Below are 18,422 nucleotides of genomic sequence, written 5' to 3'. Positions count from 1 at the left end.
TATGGCACTATGGGGGGTGGATTACTTCTCATAGTGCATTTTACTGGCCTACTTAACTGTTTTATATAAAGGAAACAGGGTGTTAAGCATCTATGCTACTTTAATAGCAGGAGCCTGGACAAAAAAAAAGTGAACGGGCAGGTACATGGCCTCCTCACATTGCTTCTTTCGAAGATCTGGGCGCAGCCGGCAATTTGCGCACCTCCAATCTACGCTTTTCGCAATTTTTTGCCGCTATTATCATTTTATTAGTTAATGTATTTTGCAATAGAATTGGGTAAATCTGGCAAGCACTTTGTTTTAGTTTTTTTTAAAGTGTGACATCGACTTGGCAAATTTTGGTGCCCAATTTGGAAAATTCAATTTCCCACAAATTAAATTTCATTGAACTGCTCAGAAGTCATGGTAAACTCTCCCCTGAGACAAGTAGTTTCGATCCCATAGTGTTCAGACAAGTACATTTTTTTATATGAATTTTTTAAATGTAAGGTATCACATTAATTTTTTAATTTTGTGAAACACCCTGCATATGGTGTTCAGATGGGATTTTAAACTACTTTAAACCTAATATTTTGTTCATAAAAGTGGTTATAATTACCACTGTTTCACGTTTGTAATTACGTGATCAGTAAAGCCTGCCCTTCCTTTTATTTTGGCTGTGGCAAGAATGCTGTGCGCATCCAACAACCTTTCGTTCTCAAGGTGTAAAAGCATTCGAGAAAAGCACTTCGTGCAATTTATGTTCATGCTGCCCACACTGTAATGGCAAAAAATATAAATGTATTTATTGCATTTACACCTTCCTCTTCTTGAGCCGGTTCATATGCCTTGCAGCTTTTCGTGACACCTTTTGTTTTCTTGCGGCTGCTTCGCTGTATTTTTTTTTGTTATACCTGAAAAGGGGATAAGCACCAGCGATGAGTCAACCAGATACATGTTGCCAGTTTACATTACAACATTACCAGCTTGATGTCTATCACACACTGTGTTTTTAATTCAAGCTATCATCTATAATGCGATTATCGGCTATATGCAGCTTTAATGCCGATAGCTCTCCTCGTTTGCTTGAAGCGTTTATGTAAATATTTTGTACATACAGCGTAATACATACAATGATAGACACATCGAAAGTCCTTACTTATTGCCCATACTTCATGCTCTTACAAGTTAGATTTTTGGCCTGCTATTATTTCACGCATACTTAGGCCCATTATTCCAGATGCAAAGATACTGTTGCACTCGTAAACCATTACATACAAACACCACGTACCTGTACAGGTTCATTAAAGAAAACAATTCAATCAAATTTATTGAAATTATTTCCTTACAACTGAGTCATTCTTCGTACTGTGACATATCCTGTGCTCCATGCCCAGGGGATGTCGCAGGGATGTACAAGCTACGAGTATCTATAACGTCCCATTGTGTACATCCGTGCAACATCCGTGTGACGTACGAGACGTCTGTGACGTTCACGACTTTTCTGGTATGTCTCGGGGATATCTGGTGTCCACTGGGACCTGAAGAATGGGGTATCTCAAGCCCCGCCAATATAAAATTCTTTATCTTAAAAAAAGTTGAGTTACGGATACAGTCACTAAGTTACAGTAATTTAGTCACGCTACAGTTACCTTTTAAGAAAGAAAAGCTAAGTAAACGCTACTTTCAAAAGCTTAATTTTAACACTGGTTCTGTCCAACTACAATTACATCACATCATGGTTATGCTTCAAGCACCCCTTCAGTCAAAAAGGTCGCTAAAAGTCATTCAAGAGATGTGCTTGAAGGGACACCTGCATTGAATTTCTCTAGCATTATCCTCACAATGGAAGAAACGTCCAGAGCATTCAAATGGCCAAAATATAGCACTATGCAAGTAACTTAATTAGGGTTTCATGAAGCTCGTTAAGTCACTTGTAATTAGAGTTTCTGGTTTAAATTTTCTCAGAAATTTGATGCAAAAAATTTGTGGTCATTTTGCTCACCAGAATTATTTTTTAAACATGAAGTCAGTGTGTGAAAATCACCAAAGCAAAAAGCAAAAAAAAAAAAACTAGCATTTCCTATGCAAAGAGGGAGCTCCTCTATTTATTTATTTTTTGGTTATATTGTACGGTGTACCATTAAAAACAGAACTTGTTCGAATGAATTGCCAGGTCCACGTGAAAAGATTTAGGCTCCACTCCTTTGATAGCAACAATGTTAAGCTTGAAAATGCTCCCTCCATACTACACAGATAGTGCAAGCAAGCTGGAAGCTGTCTCTCAAAAAGCTCTCCTCTGGGAGTTCATCTGTTAACACATGCTCTGCTACAAGAAATAATTTGAAGTGCTCAGTCCAGTTATTACCAGCGTTACGTTGACTGAGTAAAAATTTCGGTACTTTCCAGTAAATACAGGAAACCTTACTTGTAACTTCGTTACCACCCCAAGACCGAAAGGACTATGCATGCTCAGAGTGTCTTGTTTTAGGGTAGATCTGCTCTTACCCCCATTTGCACCGTTACCGTAGGTAAAACCCAATTTCAATCCCCTCCTCAGACTTCAAGAAGTTAGAAAACCCCAAAACAGAGGGCTCTATGAGTGCACAGCCTATTGTACTTGCACATAAGACAGATCAGATAAGATAAATTTAATTCGTGAGAAGCTTTTTTTTTTTTTTCACAGTTGCATCGGGACTGAAAGGGCAAGCCCGCAACACAGTCCCGCAAATAAAGATACGCGTGGAGAAAGAAAAAAAAAACAAAAAGATAATATAACAACATGTACACAATAAATCACTGAAATCTGTAATTGGTCCTGTTTGGCGCCACCAACTACACAGGCTAGAGACGCAACCTACTTTGTGAACTCCGCATCCGCGAGCAACTCCTCGACGAGCGTACGCTTTCGATCCTTCTTTGGAACGCGAGCGTGATAGAAGTCGGCTGCGTTATCCATCACCGTGCCAACCTGCATGCAGAGCAACTCTCGTCAGCCTGCCACGAAAATGTACGAAAGACGCCTTGTCACAACATTTTATGTTACCTGGAAGTACTTGGGCAGGACTTTGAGGTCATTCTTTTTGTAGAACTGCTTTGGGTCCAGCACTGCTCGCATGCGCAAGACCTCCAGGTCATTCTTGAGTTCGTCCGTTATCTCAGGCGCTCCCAGTCCAAACCAGTTGGGTCCCTTGGTCTTTTCACGTTCTTTCTGCGGCACAAATTCCCACGCTCTTCAAAATGCTTACTGCATCACACTGGCTGCGAGACAAAAACTCAGAAGTAGCATTTTTGAAAATGTGGATGCAATCCAGCAACTCCAGTGCGATAACTAAATGCGACAGACATGGTCAGGGGCGAATCTAGGGAGTCGATGTCAAATCGGATATCTCTCAAAATTCTAGTGGAATTGAGGGCTCTCTTGCACACCAGGTATCAGAGCGGGCCGGACCGGAACCAAAACTGGAATTGACAGTTATTTTTAGCTGGAACTGAACCAGAACTGAACCGATCTAAAAACTTCGGTTACCGGTGTGGTTTGGGTTGGTGTGTGGTGGGGGAGATGTGGGAATTCAGACGGTCTGCCTGCCTAGATTGGCGGCACGTTACTCGTGGAACGGATAAAAGGGGGTCCCGTTGATCTAAAAACAGAAATAAATGCATAAAAAACGTAGCTAAGAGATACTGTATCATTTTTAGTGGTTACCTATAATTTTTTAGCATATTAGCACCTCAATCCAGTTCCGAACCGGTTCACAGTTTCTGAACCGGTTAATCGAACCAATATATGTTAACTCCAGAGCTGAACCGGAACCAAACCTTTATGACCGAACCCGAACCCGAAACAAACCGCCAAAAGGTTCCGGTTTGATGCTCTGCCAGGTATTGCATGTTGCATATGTACTTTCTGTGTGGATGTGTACTTTAGGGCTTTAGGGCATGCAATCGCAATTTCTACTACCCCTGACCTCTCTCTTTTTTTGGCGGAGGGGGGGGGGCGATGCCTTCCAGAGGCATGGTCAGGGGAGCACATCTAGGAATATTTAGGTAGGAATGAATTTTTTTGTGCAACATCATCTTTTTGAAGCTCCAACAGGGCTCGCTAGGTAGGGTGCACTACAGGTATGTTCCAAGGTTTTCATTTGTCTAGCAGATAAACAAACAGCATGCAGGCCAGCACCATAACCCATAAAAAGTCCAATACGTGGGGGATTCTTGGGTCAAAAACATGCTTCCATATCCCAGGAAAAGCGATAAAGTCTTTGCAAATATTTTTGTCATTTCCTAAAAGAAAACCTAAATCTGAACCTCGACAGGTGCACAACATTGCTAGTGCAGCAAGATCACGCTAGGAAACTTGGGCACTGCTGTAGTTGCACTTTACAGGTACTTTTACAAAAAGTGGTAGCTGTAGTGGTCAGTACTAGTTGTAACATGCTGCTCAGGCTGCTTGTGACAACTGCTCAAGCCTGGTCGTGCTGAAGCTAGCTACTGCAGAAGACAATACACAGACAAGCAGCAATGCTCAATGCAACAACTGGGAGACGAATAGCGGATCAGCGTTATTTATTAGATGGACTTCCTTTACAAAAACATGCTATACAGTCGCCGACCGATTTTTCGGATATGCTCGATTATTCGGACTTGTTCGCGGAACGGCTGCGGGCCCATAGAGGTGATATAAAAGAACGTCCAAAATTTTGGACGTCGTGCAGCTCCGTCGCTCGATATTTCGGACTCTGTTTGCCCAACCAGTGAATTTCTCTCTTGGGGTGAGGGAAAATATTGGTATCATCCGAAATTCGTATCAAAAGAAATCAACCAACTGAAATATTGAGGCAAAAAAAATAGGCAGTGATGATTGTTGATTTTCCATTCCTCTGAGTGGAAGAGGTCTGCCGTAACGCTTTTGCGTCTTCATTTTAGGCCAACGTCCCAGCACGTGCTGTGCGCCCGCGAGTCGCGCGACAGCGCTCTAAAGCGAGCTTCACCAAGAGCACGCATGCGGTAGGTGAAGTCAACTTGTGGACTTGATGACGGTGGTGCCTCTGATAGTGTTCACGATAGTGACGATGTGTTGCTTTGGGAAATAGAAGCTGATGTCACCAGGCAAAGCTGGAAGCACGTTAGGAAAGCATCAACAAATTTTTCCAGCCTACTAGGGCTTAGTAACGCTTATTTTGAAGCAAAATTTGTTTTTTCGGACTGCTCGATTATTCAGACTTTTCCGCGATCCCCGCCAAGTTCGAAGAATTGAACGGCAACTGTACTTTCTAGTCACATATTCAAAATCCTCTAGATATATTCGATCATTCATGATCTTTTGAAGTGATGCTTGCAGATGAGACAGAGGGTTTAGCTCCCGGGCGGAGGCAACTACCAGGTCCCACTTGCCGACCAATGGGAACTGGTCACGAGAACATTCACGCATCATTTTCAAGGGGTATGTAACTCATAGTGTTGCTAATGAAGAGGACAACATACTGCAAAAAAGAAAAGCCAGAGTTCTGGCACAAAAAAAAGAGGCGGATGACACAGACGCGGGTCCTTCTGCGTAGTCCGTTGCCCAAACACGTCCTTTTTTGCTGCTGCTTTTATGCTATTTTATCACCAAAGAGAATAATATTGCTAACTCGGATAAACAAGAAAGTGATATCCGGTAAACATTAAATGCGGCAATGTCAAACAACATCCTTCTTTTACTAAAAAAATTTGAAAATTTGGAAAATCGCAGCTTTTCCTCTTCTGGGGCTGATTACCATGTTGCAATTGTTCACGTCTTTTAGCAAATTTACGCAAAAAGTAAACAGGCTGACCCACGTACGCAGTTGTGCGATTTAAATCTTGATTTTATCCATTAATTTTAATCCCGATCTTAATCACTCGTGCCGAGTGTGATTTGAATCGTTTTAGTGTCTTTTACCAACATTTTCCTTGGAAAGGAGATTGTTTCCTGAAGAGGGCTCCACAATGTAGCATCAACAAAACCAACAAAAGCCACACTCAGGGGAAAAACTCCTCCTTATATCGGCCAAGCTCCGCTGTTTAACTCATTATTTTCCACTTAGCTTTCCTGAACCTCACTCAGTTACCTGGAAAACTTCTAAAGAGGGTCCCTACATTTCTCTCAATTTACTGCATTTGTTAATGTAAGCGTTACTGACAATTTTTGTGTCAAGTGTCGGGTAAAGAGCACACCAGGAGAATGTAAATTTTGAAGCAGATGACAATGCTGGGTGACATCACGCTATCCTCCTCCAGATGGACCACCGCAGTATGGGGCTCTCTTTTTTGCTCTTCACATTCCCATTCCTGTTTGCCTCATCGTGTTCCCTGCCTGTTGCGTGCCCTGCGTGTTGCCTCATCTGTTCCCTCATCGTTTACAAATTAATTACTTGCGCAAAAAGAATGCGAATTTTGTATTTGGTATCGAGAGGGTGATATAATGTAGCAGAGTAAGCATCAGTGCCGGTCCTTGTCCTTTTTTATCCTCTGTCCTCGTCCTACCCAGCACTGGGGGGGTTTTTAATTGTTTTTAATCGGATATGATGTGTTCGGTATGATGCTCACCTAATTTCTTTTCAGATTCTTGCAAAGCCTCGATTTAAGAAAGTTTATTAAAATCAAATTAATCAAATTTGATTTCTTCAAAAAAAGGAAAGAGGAAATACTTTTTGCATCCCCGCCTACATACAGTTGAACCTCTATATAACGAATTTGTAAATGCTGGCTCTTTGTTTCGTTAAATCGAGATATTCGTTAAATGGAACACGCCAAGTTAAACAAAGATGGCCGCCGCACTACCAGCGCCGCGCGTACCGCAAAACGTCATTTGTCATAAAACAGGTACTAAGGTAAGAAGGGCACAAAATATCAAGCTTTATTCATTACAGAACGCTAGGTAACGCGTAATTTGTGCACAATATCGTTCTGAGCATTCATAACCTTCGTAACTACGGATGACCTCGACTGCTTTCTCCTACGCGATCGCGTATCGAAGTTTCTTGGTTGGTTCACTTGCACTCATGACGTCCGGAAAGAACAACCGTACACCGCCGAAAAGAACGAGAAACGGGTACATGTCACGTAGACGTCTGCGCAGATGGAACCTTGAACGGCAGCGGCATCATGCCCATTTTACCACCGTCAGCATCAGCGGCGCGAACAAAAACAAGTAATGAAAAGGCACAAAACCGCAACGTACTGTCGTCTTCATCAACACAAGCAAATTAGACTTCGCGAGATGTCAGCAATGCGTGTTTTCTTGTCCGAAAACAGGTGCGAAGAGACCCTCGCGCCGGTTTCGAAACAGCGTCGGCGCAACGATTACCGGCGGCGGAGACGCATATGTCGGCACGCTCGTGCCTACAGCACGTGACAACCAAAGTAACCAACGAAAACCCGCGTAAGGACAACAGAGAGGGAAGGTTTCTTCTCCTTTTCTTCGTGGTGAAGGGGGAAGACACGCGCAGAAGAGCCCAGAGATTTCGTTAAATAGAGGTGACCAAACGAATGTATTTCGTTAAATCGAATGCAAAAATACATTGGCGTCTATAGGGATGCGTTCGTGCAACGGAAATTTTTCGTTAAACAGAGGATTTCGTTAAATCGACGTTCGTTATTGAGAGGTTCAACTGTATAACAGACACGCAGGATACGTGTCACATAGTAAACTTACTTTGCGTTCCGCCTTCAGCTGTCGCACAGTCTCTGTGTATGGCGGCACAGTGTATCGCTTCTCAAAGCCTTGCACGATGACGCTACGTTTTGAAATCTGTTGCATGAAAGTGAGAAAAAATTCTTAAATAAATATTAGCGCGTGAAGCAGCATCCTGCAAAGTTTCTTGATAACATAATGAGTGAAGCCGTAACGTTTGAAAAAAAGTGTCGTACATTATCCTCGGCTAGCGAGAGGGCCAGGTTCCGCAGCTTGTGAGACGCTGCTGTTGGGTCTCTGTCTGGGCGTGTGACCACGTAGGAGTCTCTCAGCTCGAGTCCAGGATTTAGTTCTGAAGACAGCTTCACTCTGTCGAAATAAATTTGCGTTCACATCACAGCTCATGAGGCAAAACCGACAATATATTTTGCAGTGATGGCCAGTAGTTAACTACATGTAGTTAAACTACTAGTTAAACTACCTGATTGTAGTTAAAAAGTAGTCACCAACTACTTGCAGAAATGTAATGGCAACTAGTCAAGCCTCATTTGCTGTGAAATAATTCTGCAACTTAGTTTATCGCGTTGGCGCAGAAAGAATCTCACTGCAAGCTTTGTATTTGACGATCGTAGCAATCGCTTGAGCCAAAGTTTATCATTGCTTGTGATTCATATTTAGTTGTCCAAGAACGCTACAAGAGATTGGTGTTGATGGACAACATTAAGTAGTTATAGATGTAGTTAAACTACATTGCAGTAGTTAAAGGAGTAGTTTTAACTACTCCACTGCAAAGTAATTGAACTAGAGCACTGCACGGGCCGACTTTTCCGGGCCCGACCCGGCCCGGGCGCATCGAAAAATGGCCCGGCCCGACCCGGGCCCGGACCTTCATATTTTTATGCGGCCCGGCCCGGTGACCCAGTGACTAGAGCCCGGCCCGGCCCGGCGTCTAAGCAAATAGAGCCCGGCCCGGCCCGGCCCGGTGACCCGGCGAGTAGATCCCGGCCTAGTATTTCCAGCCGCGACGTACGCGTTTCTGGCAATTATCCAACAAATTTATAAGTAAATTTATAAGGAGAGAAGACAAACATACAAGTGATGGCGGTTTAACACCGTAACCGCACGAGACCAAATTAAATTAAGAACGCACGGGGCGTTATCGTTACACTGTCAAGATTTTGCGGAGATAGAGCATGCTGTCAACAAACTGCGTCTCCCAGTCCCTATCCCTCTCACCAAGCTTTGCCAAAGTGATTGTGAAATATGTGAGGAGTGAGGAGCAATGTAAAGTGGCTTGGAGAATGTTCTAGAGGGTCGAATCATATGCATAATGCAGTACCCTTTGCTTGTCTTTGCAAAATATGCACAGGAATGACGCAAGCGCATGATGATATGAACTAATGCATCTCCAATGTGTGGAATTAGCTGCGTGGCCCGGCCGGGCCTGACCCTCGGGAACATATTTGTCGGCCCGGGCCCGGCCCGGCCCGCGGTGGTGGCGTATTTTGTCGGCCCGGGCTCGGCCCGGCCCGGAGCACACGGCCAATAACAAGCCCAGCCCGGCCCGCGGGCCGGGTCGGGCCCGTGCAGTGCTCTAAATTGAACTACTAGTTAAACTACTGCAGAAGCAGTTAATGGCCATCACTGACATTTTGAATGTAGTTTCATACTCGGACCACTCAGGTTTTTTAATGAAAGAAAATAGACACAGAGAAGCGAGAAGCTGGATGTCGCTCTGAAAAGGGATTCCTGCATAAACAATGTACACTTTCAACTTAAATTCTTCCACTGGAACCAGTTAGGCATATGCAGCCCACCTGAAGCCAACCCATTTTCGAGCCTCTGAATTCGCCACCCAAATCCTGTTCACATACCCAGGGACGCAGGCAGCGGGAAGAATGCAAAAATGAAAACCAAGTCAAAATCAGAACTGCCAAAAGAAGTCCCAGAGGTAGGGTGCAACAAGTGCGACAGATTGCTCCATCTAGAGGGAACACCTTACACACCTTTCTTATTGTTACAGGATGAGGCACTACTAAGCAGAGAGATTGCCTCACGAACCTGTGAGCAAGAGAGGAGATTGTGTGCAAGAAGGAAGCTAGGAGCATCATTTCAGAAGGGTATATCGGTGAACGTTTGCCAAGAAGGTGCACTTGCTGTCGGAGAGGCTTGAGCATTTCGTTTTTTCTCTGCTGGCAACTTACTCTCGACTGCATTTAGCAAAGAGTCGAGGGATGCAAGGATATCTTCAAATTCGGACGCATCACTATTGCGCTTTAGAAGTGTGTCCAACACTTTCTTGTGCTCTCTTGTGTCTTGGGTTGACTTCGGGATCACAAGGTACCCCAGTCTCTGAAGAATCAGCTTTTGAAAGCATATCTTAATGTCCGTGTCTTGGCCAACTGTCACGGATGCCGGCTAGGAAGGCACTTCATCATCGCTCATCCAGAGGAGTGTGGAGCACTTAGATGCGTGTTCAACAGTCCACAGCTCTGAAACAGAGGACACCTCTCATCAACGTGCCCGAGCTCATTGAGGGATGCGAAGTGGGGGCGCCTTTCTTCCTCTTCAAACGTCATCGAGGACTGTTCCAGGGCTCGCGTCATGTAAATAGACTTCAGTCTCTTTACTTTCTCCTACAGCTTATCCCTCCTTTTAGTGTGTTCGGGTTTGGACATGTACGCTGGGTAACTCGGAAAGATGGACAACACTGTTCAACTTTGGAACTGAAAGAGGTACCTCTATCACCCTTACAGTTCTCTCGTGGAAGTGCAAATGACATAACTTCAGTAAAAAACGTGAACTATTTGGACTTTGATGTCATATGTAGTTAGTGTCATATACATACTATATACAGGGTGTCCCACCGAAAGAGGGCCAGGGGCTAAAAAAAAAACGGAGTGCTTTACACAAATGCAACCAACTGTACGTGCTTGGCAGTTGTGTGGTCTATCCAAAAAAAATTTTTTCATCGCCCCCTGTCAATTAATTAGCGGTAATTAATTTTCCAACTTTTTAATCATCGGTTTTAGCTCTCAGATGTCAATGAGGAGGTTGTAGCAGATGTCGAAAGAGACACAACTGAAGTGGTTCAAGGTCGCTATGGCTTGTGGTTTCGTTTTTTCCCGGGCTTAAAAGTCCGGCAATTCGGCACCCGCGCGCGACGATTCCAGCGCCCTCCGGCGTACATTGACCTTGATATTAGCGCTTGGAGACCATCCTTGGGCCACGTCACACAAGAGGAAGATATTTCACCTGTTTCATGGCACACCGATCAGAGTGCACTGCAATCGTCGCGCGCGGGCGCCGAATTATGGGAAGCGCTCTGTGGTGCGCGCGGCTTCTGAAACCAATTTTTAAACCCGGGAAAAAACTAGACCACAAGCCATAGAAACCTCGAACCACTTTCGTCTTTTTCGACATGTACTACAACTTCCTCATTGACATCTGAGAGCTAAAACCGATAATTAAAAAGTTGGAAAATTAATTACCGCTAATTAATTGACAAGGGCCGATGAAAAATATATTTTTGGATAGACCACACAACAGCCAAGCACATACAGTTGGTTCCATTTGTGTAGATCACTCTGTTTTTTCGTTAGCCCCTGGCCCTTTTTCGGTGGGACACCCTGTATATACACAGGAAGAGCAGGGCCTGTTCGAGCATTTCTGTTGCATTTTTTTTTTACTGATTAATTTCATGGTTTGGTTTTAGATTAGATCTACCGAACACACAGATAAAACATGCTTCACCTTGACGCAAGTCTTGAGCTCCAAATACTTTCTTGTGATAGCGATCAGCCACTTTGCACACTGTGTTGCATCCTCGGGGAGCAAAAGAGATTAACTTTGGGCTCGTCGTTCTAGTTCCCTCTCCAATTGACGACGTAGCAGCGGTTCGACATCGTCAAACAAAGTGTCGCACACATTTTTTCAAGTGGCAGAGTGCTGCATTGTGAGACGGAAGTCGAACTAATTTACGGCGTCTGCCCTGTCCGACCATGGCAGTCGAGAAGAGCAGACGCAGACACAGCGCGAACGCCTTCCGCTTGTGACATCACTCGAGAGAGCACTCCGGCCTTCTCCTCTAGGTGGTGCTGGCCACAGGTTGGAGATTTTAGACAACCATGTTCTACACAGCATATACAGATACCACAGGGTTGAGGCTAACCTGAGCTTCTGGCAGTTGATGGCAACTTTCATCTCTGTTCCCGCTGCTGCTGCTAAGGTCCTTCATGTGGCGTTATACAAGTGCATATAAAAAAGGTTGTAGACCGCGCAATTTTATAATTCTTACAGGTTTCGATTCAGTATATGACCCTCTTTGACGCATAGGCACTGATCAGTCACTGAACGTTCTCGTTAACTCTTAAAAGCCAGTGGTCCAGGTACGGAAATGCACCCACATTCGGATACAGATTGTGGAACTCGAGCTCACCTCTGCGCTTGGGGTTTCTTGTCTGTAGTTTCAGATGGTTCCGTCTGTGGCTTCTTGTCTATGACAAACTGTACTTCAACGTCTCCAAATTCTTCGTCCGATGATTCTGACGAAGATGCGTCTAGGAAATAGGCGAGGAACATAAGCTAACGTATAGAACACCATGGGCTCTGCGTTTAGTTGCGATTTGCTTGATCTAAACCCGCAGCAGCAACCCCCCACGGCTGACAATCACCCATACAACCGTACCTCCCGCATTCTGCTTGAAAGATATCCGCTCGAAGTTCTTCAAGTACTTGGACTTCAGGATGCTGTCTGTTGGAAGATGGCTTTGAAACTTCTTCATGTTATGATCATAGCACGTTACTCAACACAGGTACACAAAACACAAAAGCGGTGGCGATGTCGTTGGGTCGCTTAATTGCACGTGCTAATTGTTAACACGTGAACGGAGAGTAAAAAATGAAAAATAAGAACGATGTCAAGTCCATGAAGAAATATCTACGAAGAATAAATAGAACGGTATTATATTGATGCTTCTAACTGTTTTATTTATTTATCGTGGCTAGTAGTAAATACTCTTCCATTTGTTTATCGCTCGTGGCTAGTTGTAACATGTAATTAATCCCACGGTGCGATAATATCACGGTTTCTGACGAACATTTGGAAAGATTAATTTCTAGCAATAACTGTAGGTGATCACTTTTTTATCTTATCAGTCCAACGTTTCGTCTGGTTTCGTCTGCTTGCGCCAAGGCAAGCGTGTGCATCACGTGGATTCGAGTATCGAGTATCGTTACACCTAATCCCTTTTCTCACAGGGCAGACTTCTTTTGAAGTCACAGGTGCGAGGATAGCATTTAACAATGAAGATTCATTCACACGTTCATTTGTTTGTTATTCTTGTGATTCTTGGTTCATTTGGATCTTATGTCAGATTTCTTCATTCAGGTTCAGGTTCGCCTAATCCCTTTTACAACAGGGCAGACATCCATAAAAAGAGTCACAGGCGAGTCTCCAAGCCTCCAAGCTCTAATCAGAGGAGCGAGGAATTTGAGTCAATGCCATGCTGGGGGGGGGGGGGGGGGGGGTTCGTCTTGCGGAGTGCGGAGGCGCACCTTGATGGCTCTGGCTTCGGTTGGCCGTCCGCTGTGGTTGGCCGGTTTCGGTTTCGAGACGGGGTCTGCCGGCCGTCTCGTGGAGCGCCCTTGATTTGATTTTGGAGGCCTTTTCCCACTTGAGGAGGACTTTCTTCGTGTCATTGATCTGGGGTTGGGAGCTGGGTGATGCCTCGAAGCCCAACATGATGGCGATAGGGACTGGTGTCTTGGGCACTCCGTCTTCGCGTACGGCCGGGCAAGTCTGCAGGATGTGTTTTTTTCTGCATGTTTTTCCTAATTTGTTAGATGGCGCTGTATTCGCGCTAGGAGTGCATTATCGCTTTCGGTTTTGTTTTCGCGATACCACATCGCCGTAATATCTGGATATATGGATTGTGGATTGGTTTGGCAGTCGACAGTAGCCGACTGCCGTATACCGTAGCTGCTGCTGTCATGTTTTGCGTTCTTCATTGCTACACGCCTGCGGTGGCGCCACTATATACCCACTATTCGACACATTTCGTCCTCCACTTTTTCCCTCTAGACGGGATATATGAGAGTTGCGTTGTTCCACGTGGTTTTTGGAAGGCGCTTAGGACAAATGTTTCCATGCAGGACTGTCGCTTTTCAGGCGACGTAAAAATGCCGTAGCTGCTGCTGTCATATTTTGCTTTCTTCATTGCTACACGCCTGCGGTGGCGCCACTATATACCCACTATTCGACACATTTCGTCCTCCACTTTTTCCCTCTAGAACGGATATATGAGAGTTGCGTTCTTCCACGTGGTTTTTGGAAGGCGCTTAGGACAAATGTTTCCATGCGAGATTGTCGCTTTTTAGCTGACGTAAAAAATACCGTAGATGCTGCTGTCATAGTTTGCTTTCTTCATCGCTACACGCCTGCGGTGGCGCCACTATATACCCACTATTCGACACATTTCGTCCTCCACTTTTTCCCTCTAGAACGGATATATGAGAGTTGCGTTCTTCCACGTGGTTTTTGGAAGGCGCTTAGGACAAATGTTTCCATGCAGGACTGTCGCTTTTCAGGTGACGTAAAAAATACCGTAGCTGCTGCTGTCATATTTTGCTTTCTTCATTGCTACACGCCTGCGGTGGCGCCACTATATACCCACTATTCGACACATTTCGTCCTCCACTTTTTCCCTCTAGAACGGATATATGAGAGTTGCGTTCTTCCACGTGGTTTTTGGAAGGCGCTTTAGGACAAATGTTTCCATGCAGGATTGTCGCTTTTTAGCTGACGTAAAAAATACCGTAGATGCTGCTGTCATATTTTGCGTTCTTCATTGCTACACGCCTGCGGTGGCGCCACTATATACCCACTATTCGACACATTTCGTCCTCCACTTTTCCCTCTAGAACGGATATATGAGAGGTGCGTTTTTCCACGTGGTTTTTGGAAGGCGCTTAGGACAAATGTTTTCATGCAGGACTGTCGCTTTTCATGTGACGTAAAAAATACCGTAGCTGCTGCTGTCACATTTTACTTTCTTCATTGCTACACGCCTGCGGTGGCGCCACTATATACCCACTATTCGACACATTTCGTCCTCCACTTTTTCCCTCTAGAACGGATATATGAGAGTTGCGTTCTTCCACGTGGTTTTTGGAAGGCGCTTTAGGACAAATGTTTCCATGCAGGATTGTCGCTTTTTAGCTGACGTAAAAAATACCGTAGATGCTGCTGTCATATTTTGCGTTCTTCATTGCTACACGCCTGCGGTGGCGCCACTATACACCCACTATTCGACACATTTAGTCCTCCACTTTTTTCCTCTAGAACGGATATATGAGAGTTGCGTTCTTCCACGTGGTTTTTGGAAGGCGCTTTAGGACAAATGTTTCCATGCAGGATTGTCGCTTTTTAGCTGACGTAAAAAATACCGTAGATGCTGCTGTCATATTTTGCTTTCTTCATTGCTACACGCCTGCGGTGGCGCCACTATATACCCACTATTCGACACATTTCGTCCTCCTCTTTTTCCCTCTAGAACGGATATAGAGAGTTGCGTTCTTCCACGTGGTTTTTGGAAGGCGCTTAGGACAAATGTTTCCATGCAGGACTGTCGCTTTTCAGGTGGCGTAAAAAATGCCGTAGCTGCTGCTGTCATATTTTGCTTTCTTCATTGCTATACGCCTACGGTGGCGCCACTATATACTCACTATTCGACACATTTCGTCCTCCACTTTTTCCCTCTAGAACGGATATATGAGAGTTGCGTTCTTCCACGTGGTTTTTGGAAGGCGCTTTAGGACAAATGTTTCCATGCAGGATTGTCCCTTTTTAGCTGACGTAAAAAATACCGTAGATGCTGCTGTCATATTTTGCTTTCTTCATTGCTACACGCCTGCGGTGGCGCCACTATATACCCACTATTCGACACATTTCGTCCTCCTCTTTTTCCCTCTAGAACGGATATAGAGAGTTGCGTTCTTCCACGTGGTTTTTGGAAGGCGCTTAGGACAAATGTTTCCATGCAGGACTGTCGCTTTTCAGGTGGCGTAAAAAATGCCGTAGCTGCTGCTGTCATATTTTGCTTTCTTCATTGCTATACGCCTACGGCGGCGCCACTATATACTCACTATTCGACACATTTCGTCCTCCACTTTTTCCCTCTAGAACGGATATATGAGAGTTGCGTTCTTCCACGTGGTTTTTGGAAGGCGCTTTAGGACAAATGTTTCCATGCAGGATTGTCGCTTTTTAGCTGACGTAAAAAATACCGTAGATGCTGCTGTCATATTTTGCTTTCTTCATCGCTACACGCCTGCGGTGGCGCCACTCTATACCCATTATTCGACACATTTCGTCCTCTACTTTTTCCCTCTAGAACGGAGATGTGAGAGTTGCGTTCTTCCACATGGTCTTTGGAAGGCGCTTAGGACAAATGTTTCCATGCAGGACTGTCGCTTTTCAGGCGACGTAAAAATACCGTAGATGATGCTGCCATATTTTGCTTTCTTCATTGCTACACGCCTGCGGTGGCGCCACTGTATACCCACTATCGACACATTTCGTCCTCCTCTTTTTCCCTCTAGAACGGATATAGAGAGTTGCGTTCTTCCACGTGGTTTTTGGAAGGCGCTTAGGACAAATGTCTCCATGCAGGACTGTCGCTTTTCAGGTGGCGTAAAAAATACCGTAGCTGCTGCTGTCATATTTTGCTTTCTTCATTGCTACACGCCTGCGGTGGCGCCACTATATACCCACTATTCGACACATTTCGTCCTCCTCTTTTTCCCTCTAGAACGGATATAGAGAGTTGCGTTCTTCCACGTGGTTTTTGGAAGGCGCTTAGGACAAATGTTTCCATGCAGGACTGTCGCTCTTCAGGTGGCGTAAAAAATACCGTAGCTGCTGCTGTCATATTTTGCTTTCTTCATTGCTACACGCCTGCGGTGGCGCCACTATATACCCACTATTCGACACATTTCGTCCTCCACTTTTTCCCTCTAGAACGGATATATGAGAGCTGCGTTCTTCCACGTGGTTTTTGGAAAGCGCGTAGGACAAATGTTTACATGCAGGACTGTCGCTTTTCAGGTGACGTAAAAAATACCGTAGCTGCTGCTGTCATATTTTGCTTTCTCCATTGCTACACGCCTGCGGATGCGCCACCGTATACCCACTATTCGACACATTTCGTCCTCCACTTTTTCCCTCTAGAACGGATATATGAGAGTTGCGTTCTTCCACGTGGTTTTTGGAAGGCGCTTTAGGACAAATGTTTCCATGCAGGATTGTCGCTTTTTAGCTGACGTAAAAAATACCGTAGATGATGCTGTCATATTTTGCTTTCTTCATTGCTACACGCCTGCGGTGGCGCCACTGTATACCCACTATTCGACACATTTCGTCCTCCACTTTTTCCCTCTAGAACGGATATATGAGAGTTGCGTTCTTCCACGTGGTTTTTGGAAGGCGCTTTAGGACAAATGTTTCCATGCAGGATTGTCGCTTTTTAGCTGACGTAAAAAATACCGTAGATGCTGCTGTCATATTTTGCTTTCTTCATCGCTACACGCCTGCGGTGGCGCCACTATATACCCACTATTCGACACATTTCGTCCTCTACTTTTTCCCTCTAGAACGGAGATGTGAGAGTTGCGTTCTTCCACATGGTCTTTGGAAGGCGCTTAGGACAAATGTTTCCATGCAGGACTGTCGCTTTTCAGGCGACGTAAAAATACCGTAGATGATGCTGCCATATTTTGCTTTCTTCATTGCTACACGCCTGCGGTGGCGCCACTGTATACCCACTATTCGACACATTTCGTCCTCCTCTTTTTCCCTCTAGAACGGATATAGAGAGTTGCGTTCTTCCACGTGGTTTTTGGAAGGCGCTTAGGACAAATGTGTCCATGCAGGACTGTCGCTTTTCAGGTGGCGTAAAAAATACCGTAGCTGCTGCTGTCATATTTTGCTTTCTTCATTGCTACACTCCTGCGGTGGCGCCACTATATACCCACTATTCGACACATTTCGTCCTCCTCTTTTTCCCTCTAGAACGGATATAGAGAGTTGCGTTCTTCCACGTGGTTTTTGGAAGGCGCTTAGGACAAATGTTTCCATGCAGGATTGTCGCTTTTTAGCTGACGTAAAAAATACCGTAGATGATGCTGTCATATTTTGCTTTCTTCATTGCTACACGCCTGCGGTGGCGCCACTATATACCCACTATTCGACACATTTCGTCCTCCACTTTTTCCCTCTAGAACGGATATATGAGAGCTGCGTTCTTCCACGTGGTTTTTGGAAGGCGCTTAGGACAAATGTTTCCATGCAGGATTGTCGCTTTTTAGCTGACGTAAAAAATACCGTAGATGCTGCTGTCATATTTTGCTTTCTTCATTGCTACACGCCTGCGGTGGCGCCACTATATACCCACTATTCGACACATTTCGTCCTCCTCTTTTTCCCTCTAGAACGGATATAGAGAGTTGCGTTCTTCCACGTGGTTTTTGGAAGGCGCTTAGGACAAATGTTTCCATGCAGGACTGTCGCTTTTCAGGTGGCGTAAAAAATGCCGTAGCTGCTGCTGTCATATTTTGCTTTCTTCATCGCTACACGCCTGCGGTGGCGCCACTATATACCCATTATTCGACACATTTCGTCCTCTACTTTTTCCCTCTAGAACGGAGATGTGAGAGTTGCGTTCTTCCACATGGTCTTTGGAAGGCGCTTAGGACAAATGTTTCCATGCAGGACTGTCGCTTTTCAGGC

General features: G+C 44.9%; 1 protein-coding gene across 1 annotated transcript; it reads right to left on the bottom strand.

Moving 5' to 3' along the window:
- Positions 1 to 763: 763 nt before the first annotated feature.
- LOC135369315 (deoxynucleotidyltransferase terminal-interacting protein 2-like) lies at positions 764 to 12,482 on the bottom strand. Its single transcript, XM_064602914.1, has 7 exons — positions 12,324 to 12,482; positions 12,075 to 12,195; positions 7,873 to 8,005; positions 7,658 to 7,753; positions 3,026 to 3,190; positions 2,841 to 2,950; positions 764 to 893 (listed from the first exon to the last, which is right to left on the bottom strand). The coding sequence occupies exons 1-7, from the start codon at positions 12,418 to 12,420 to the stop codon at positions 794 to 796; spliced, it is 822 nt and encodes a 273-aa protein (XP_064458984.1). The 5' UTR covers positions 12,421 to 12,482; the 3' UTR covers positions 764 to 793.
- Between the last annotated feature and the right edge of the window lie 5,940 nt (positions 12,483 to 18,422).

This window comes from Ornithodoros turicata, chromosome 9, assembly GCF_037126465.1.
Source record: "Ornithodoros turicata isolate Travis chromosome 9, ASM3712646v1, whole genome shotgun sequence".
NCBI lineage: Eukaryota > Metazoa > Arthropoda > Arachnida > Ixodida > Argasidae > Ornithodoros > Ornithodoros turicata.
The sequence above is the reverse complement of the archived record's forward strand: the minus strand, read 5'-3'. Positions and strand labels throughout refer to the sequence as shown.

What these genes read in the sequence shown, in the direction of transcription:
- LOC135369315 (XM_064602914.1), bottom strand. Translation starts at nt 12,420, where the DNA reads ATGAAGAAGTTTCAAAGCCATCTTCCAACAGACAGCATCCTGAAGTCC. An exon ending in TCCTGCCCAAGTACTTCCAG is followed by an intron (nt 2,951 to 3,025) that starts GTAACATAAAAT and finishes CTCTGCATGCAG; the next exon opens with GTTGGCACGGTGATGGATAA. An exon ending in GCGGATGCGGAGTTCACAAA is followed by an intron (nt 894 to 2,840) that starts GTAGGTTGCGTC and finishes TCCCCTTTTCAG; the next exon opens with GTATAACAAAAAAAAATACA.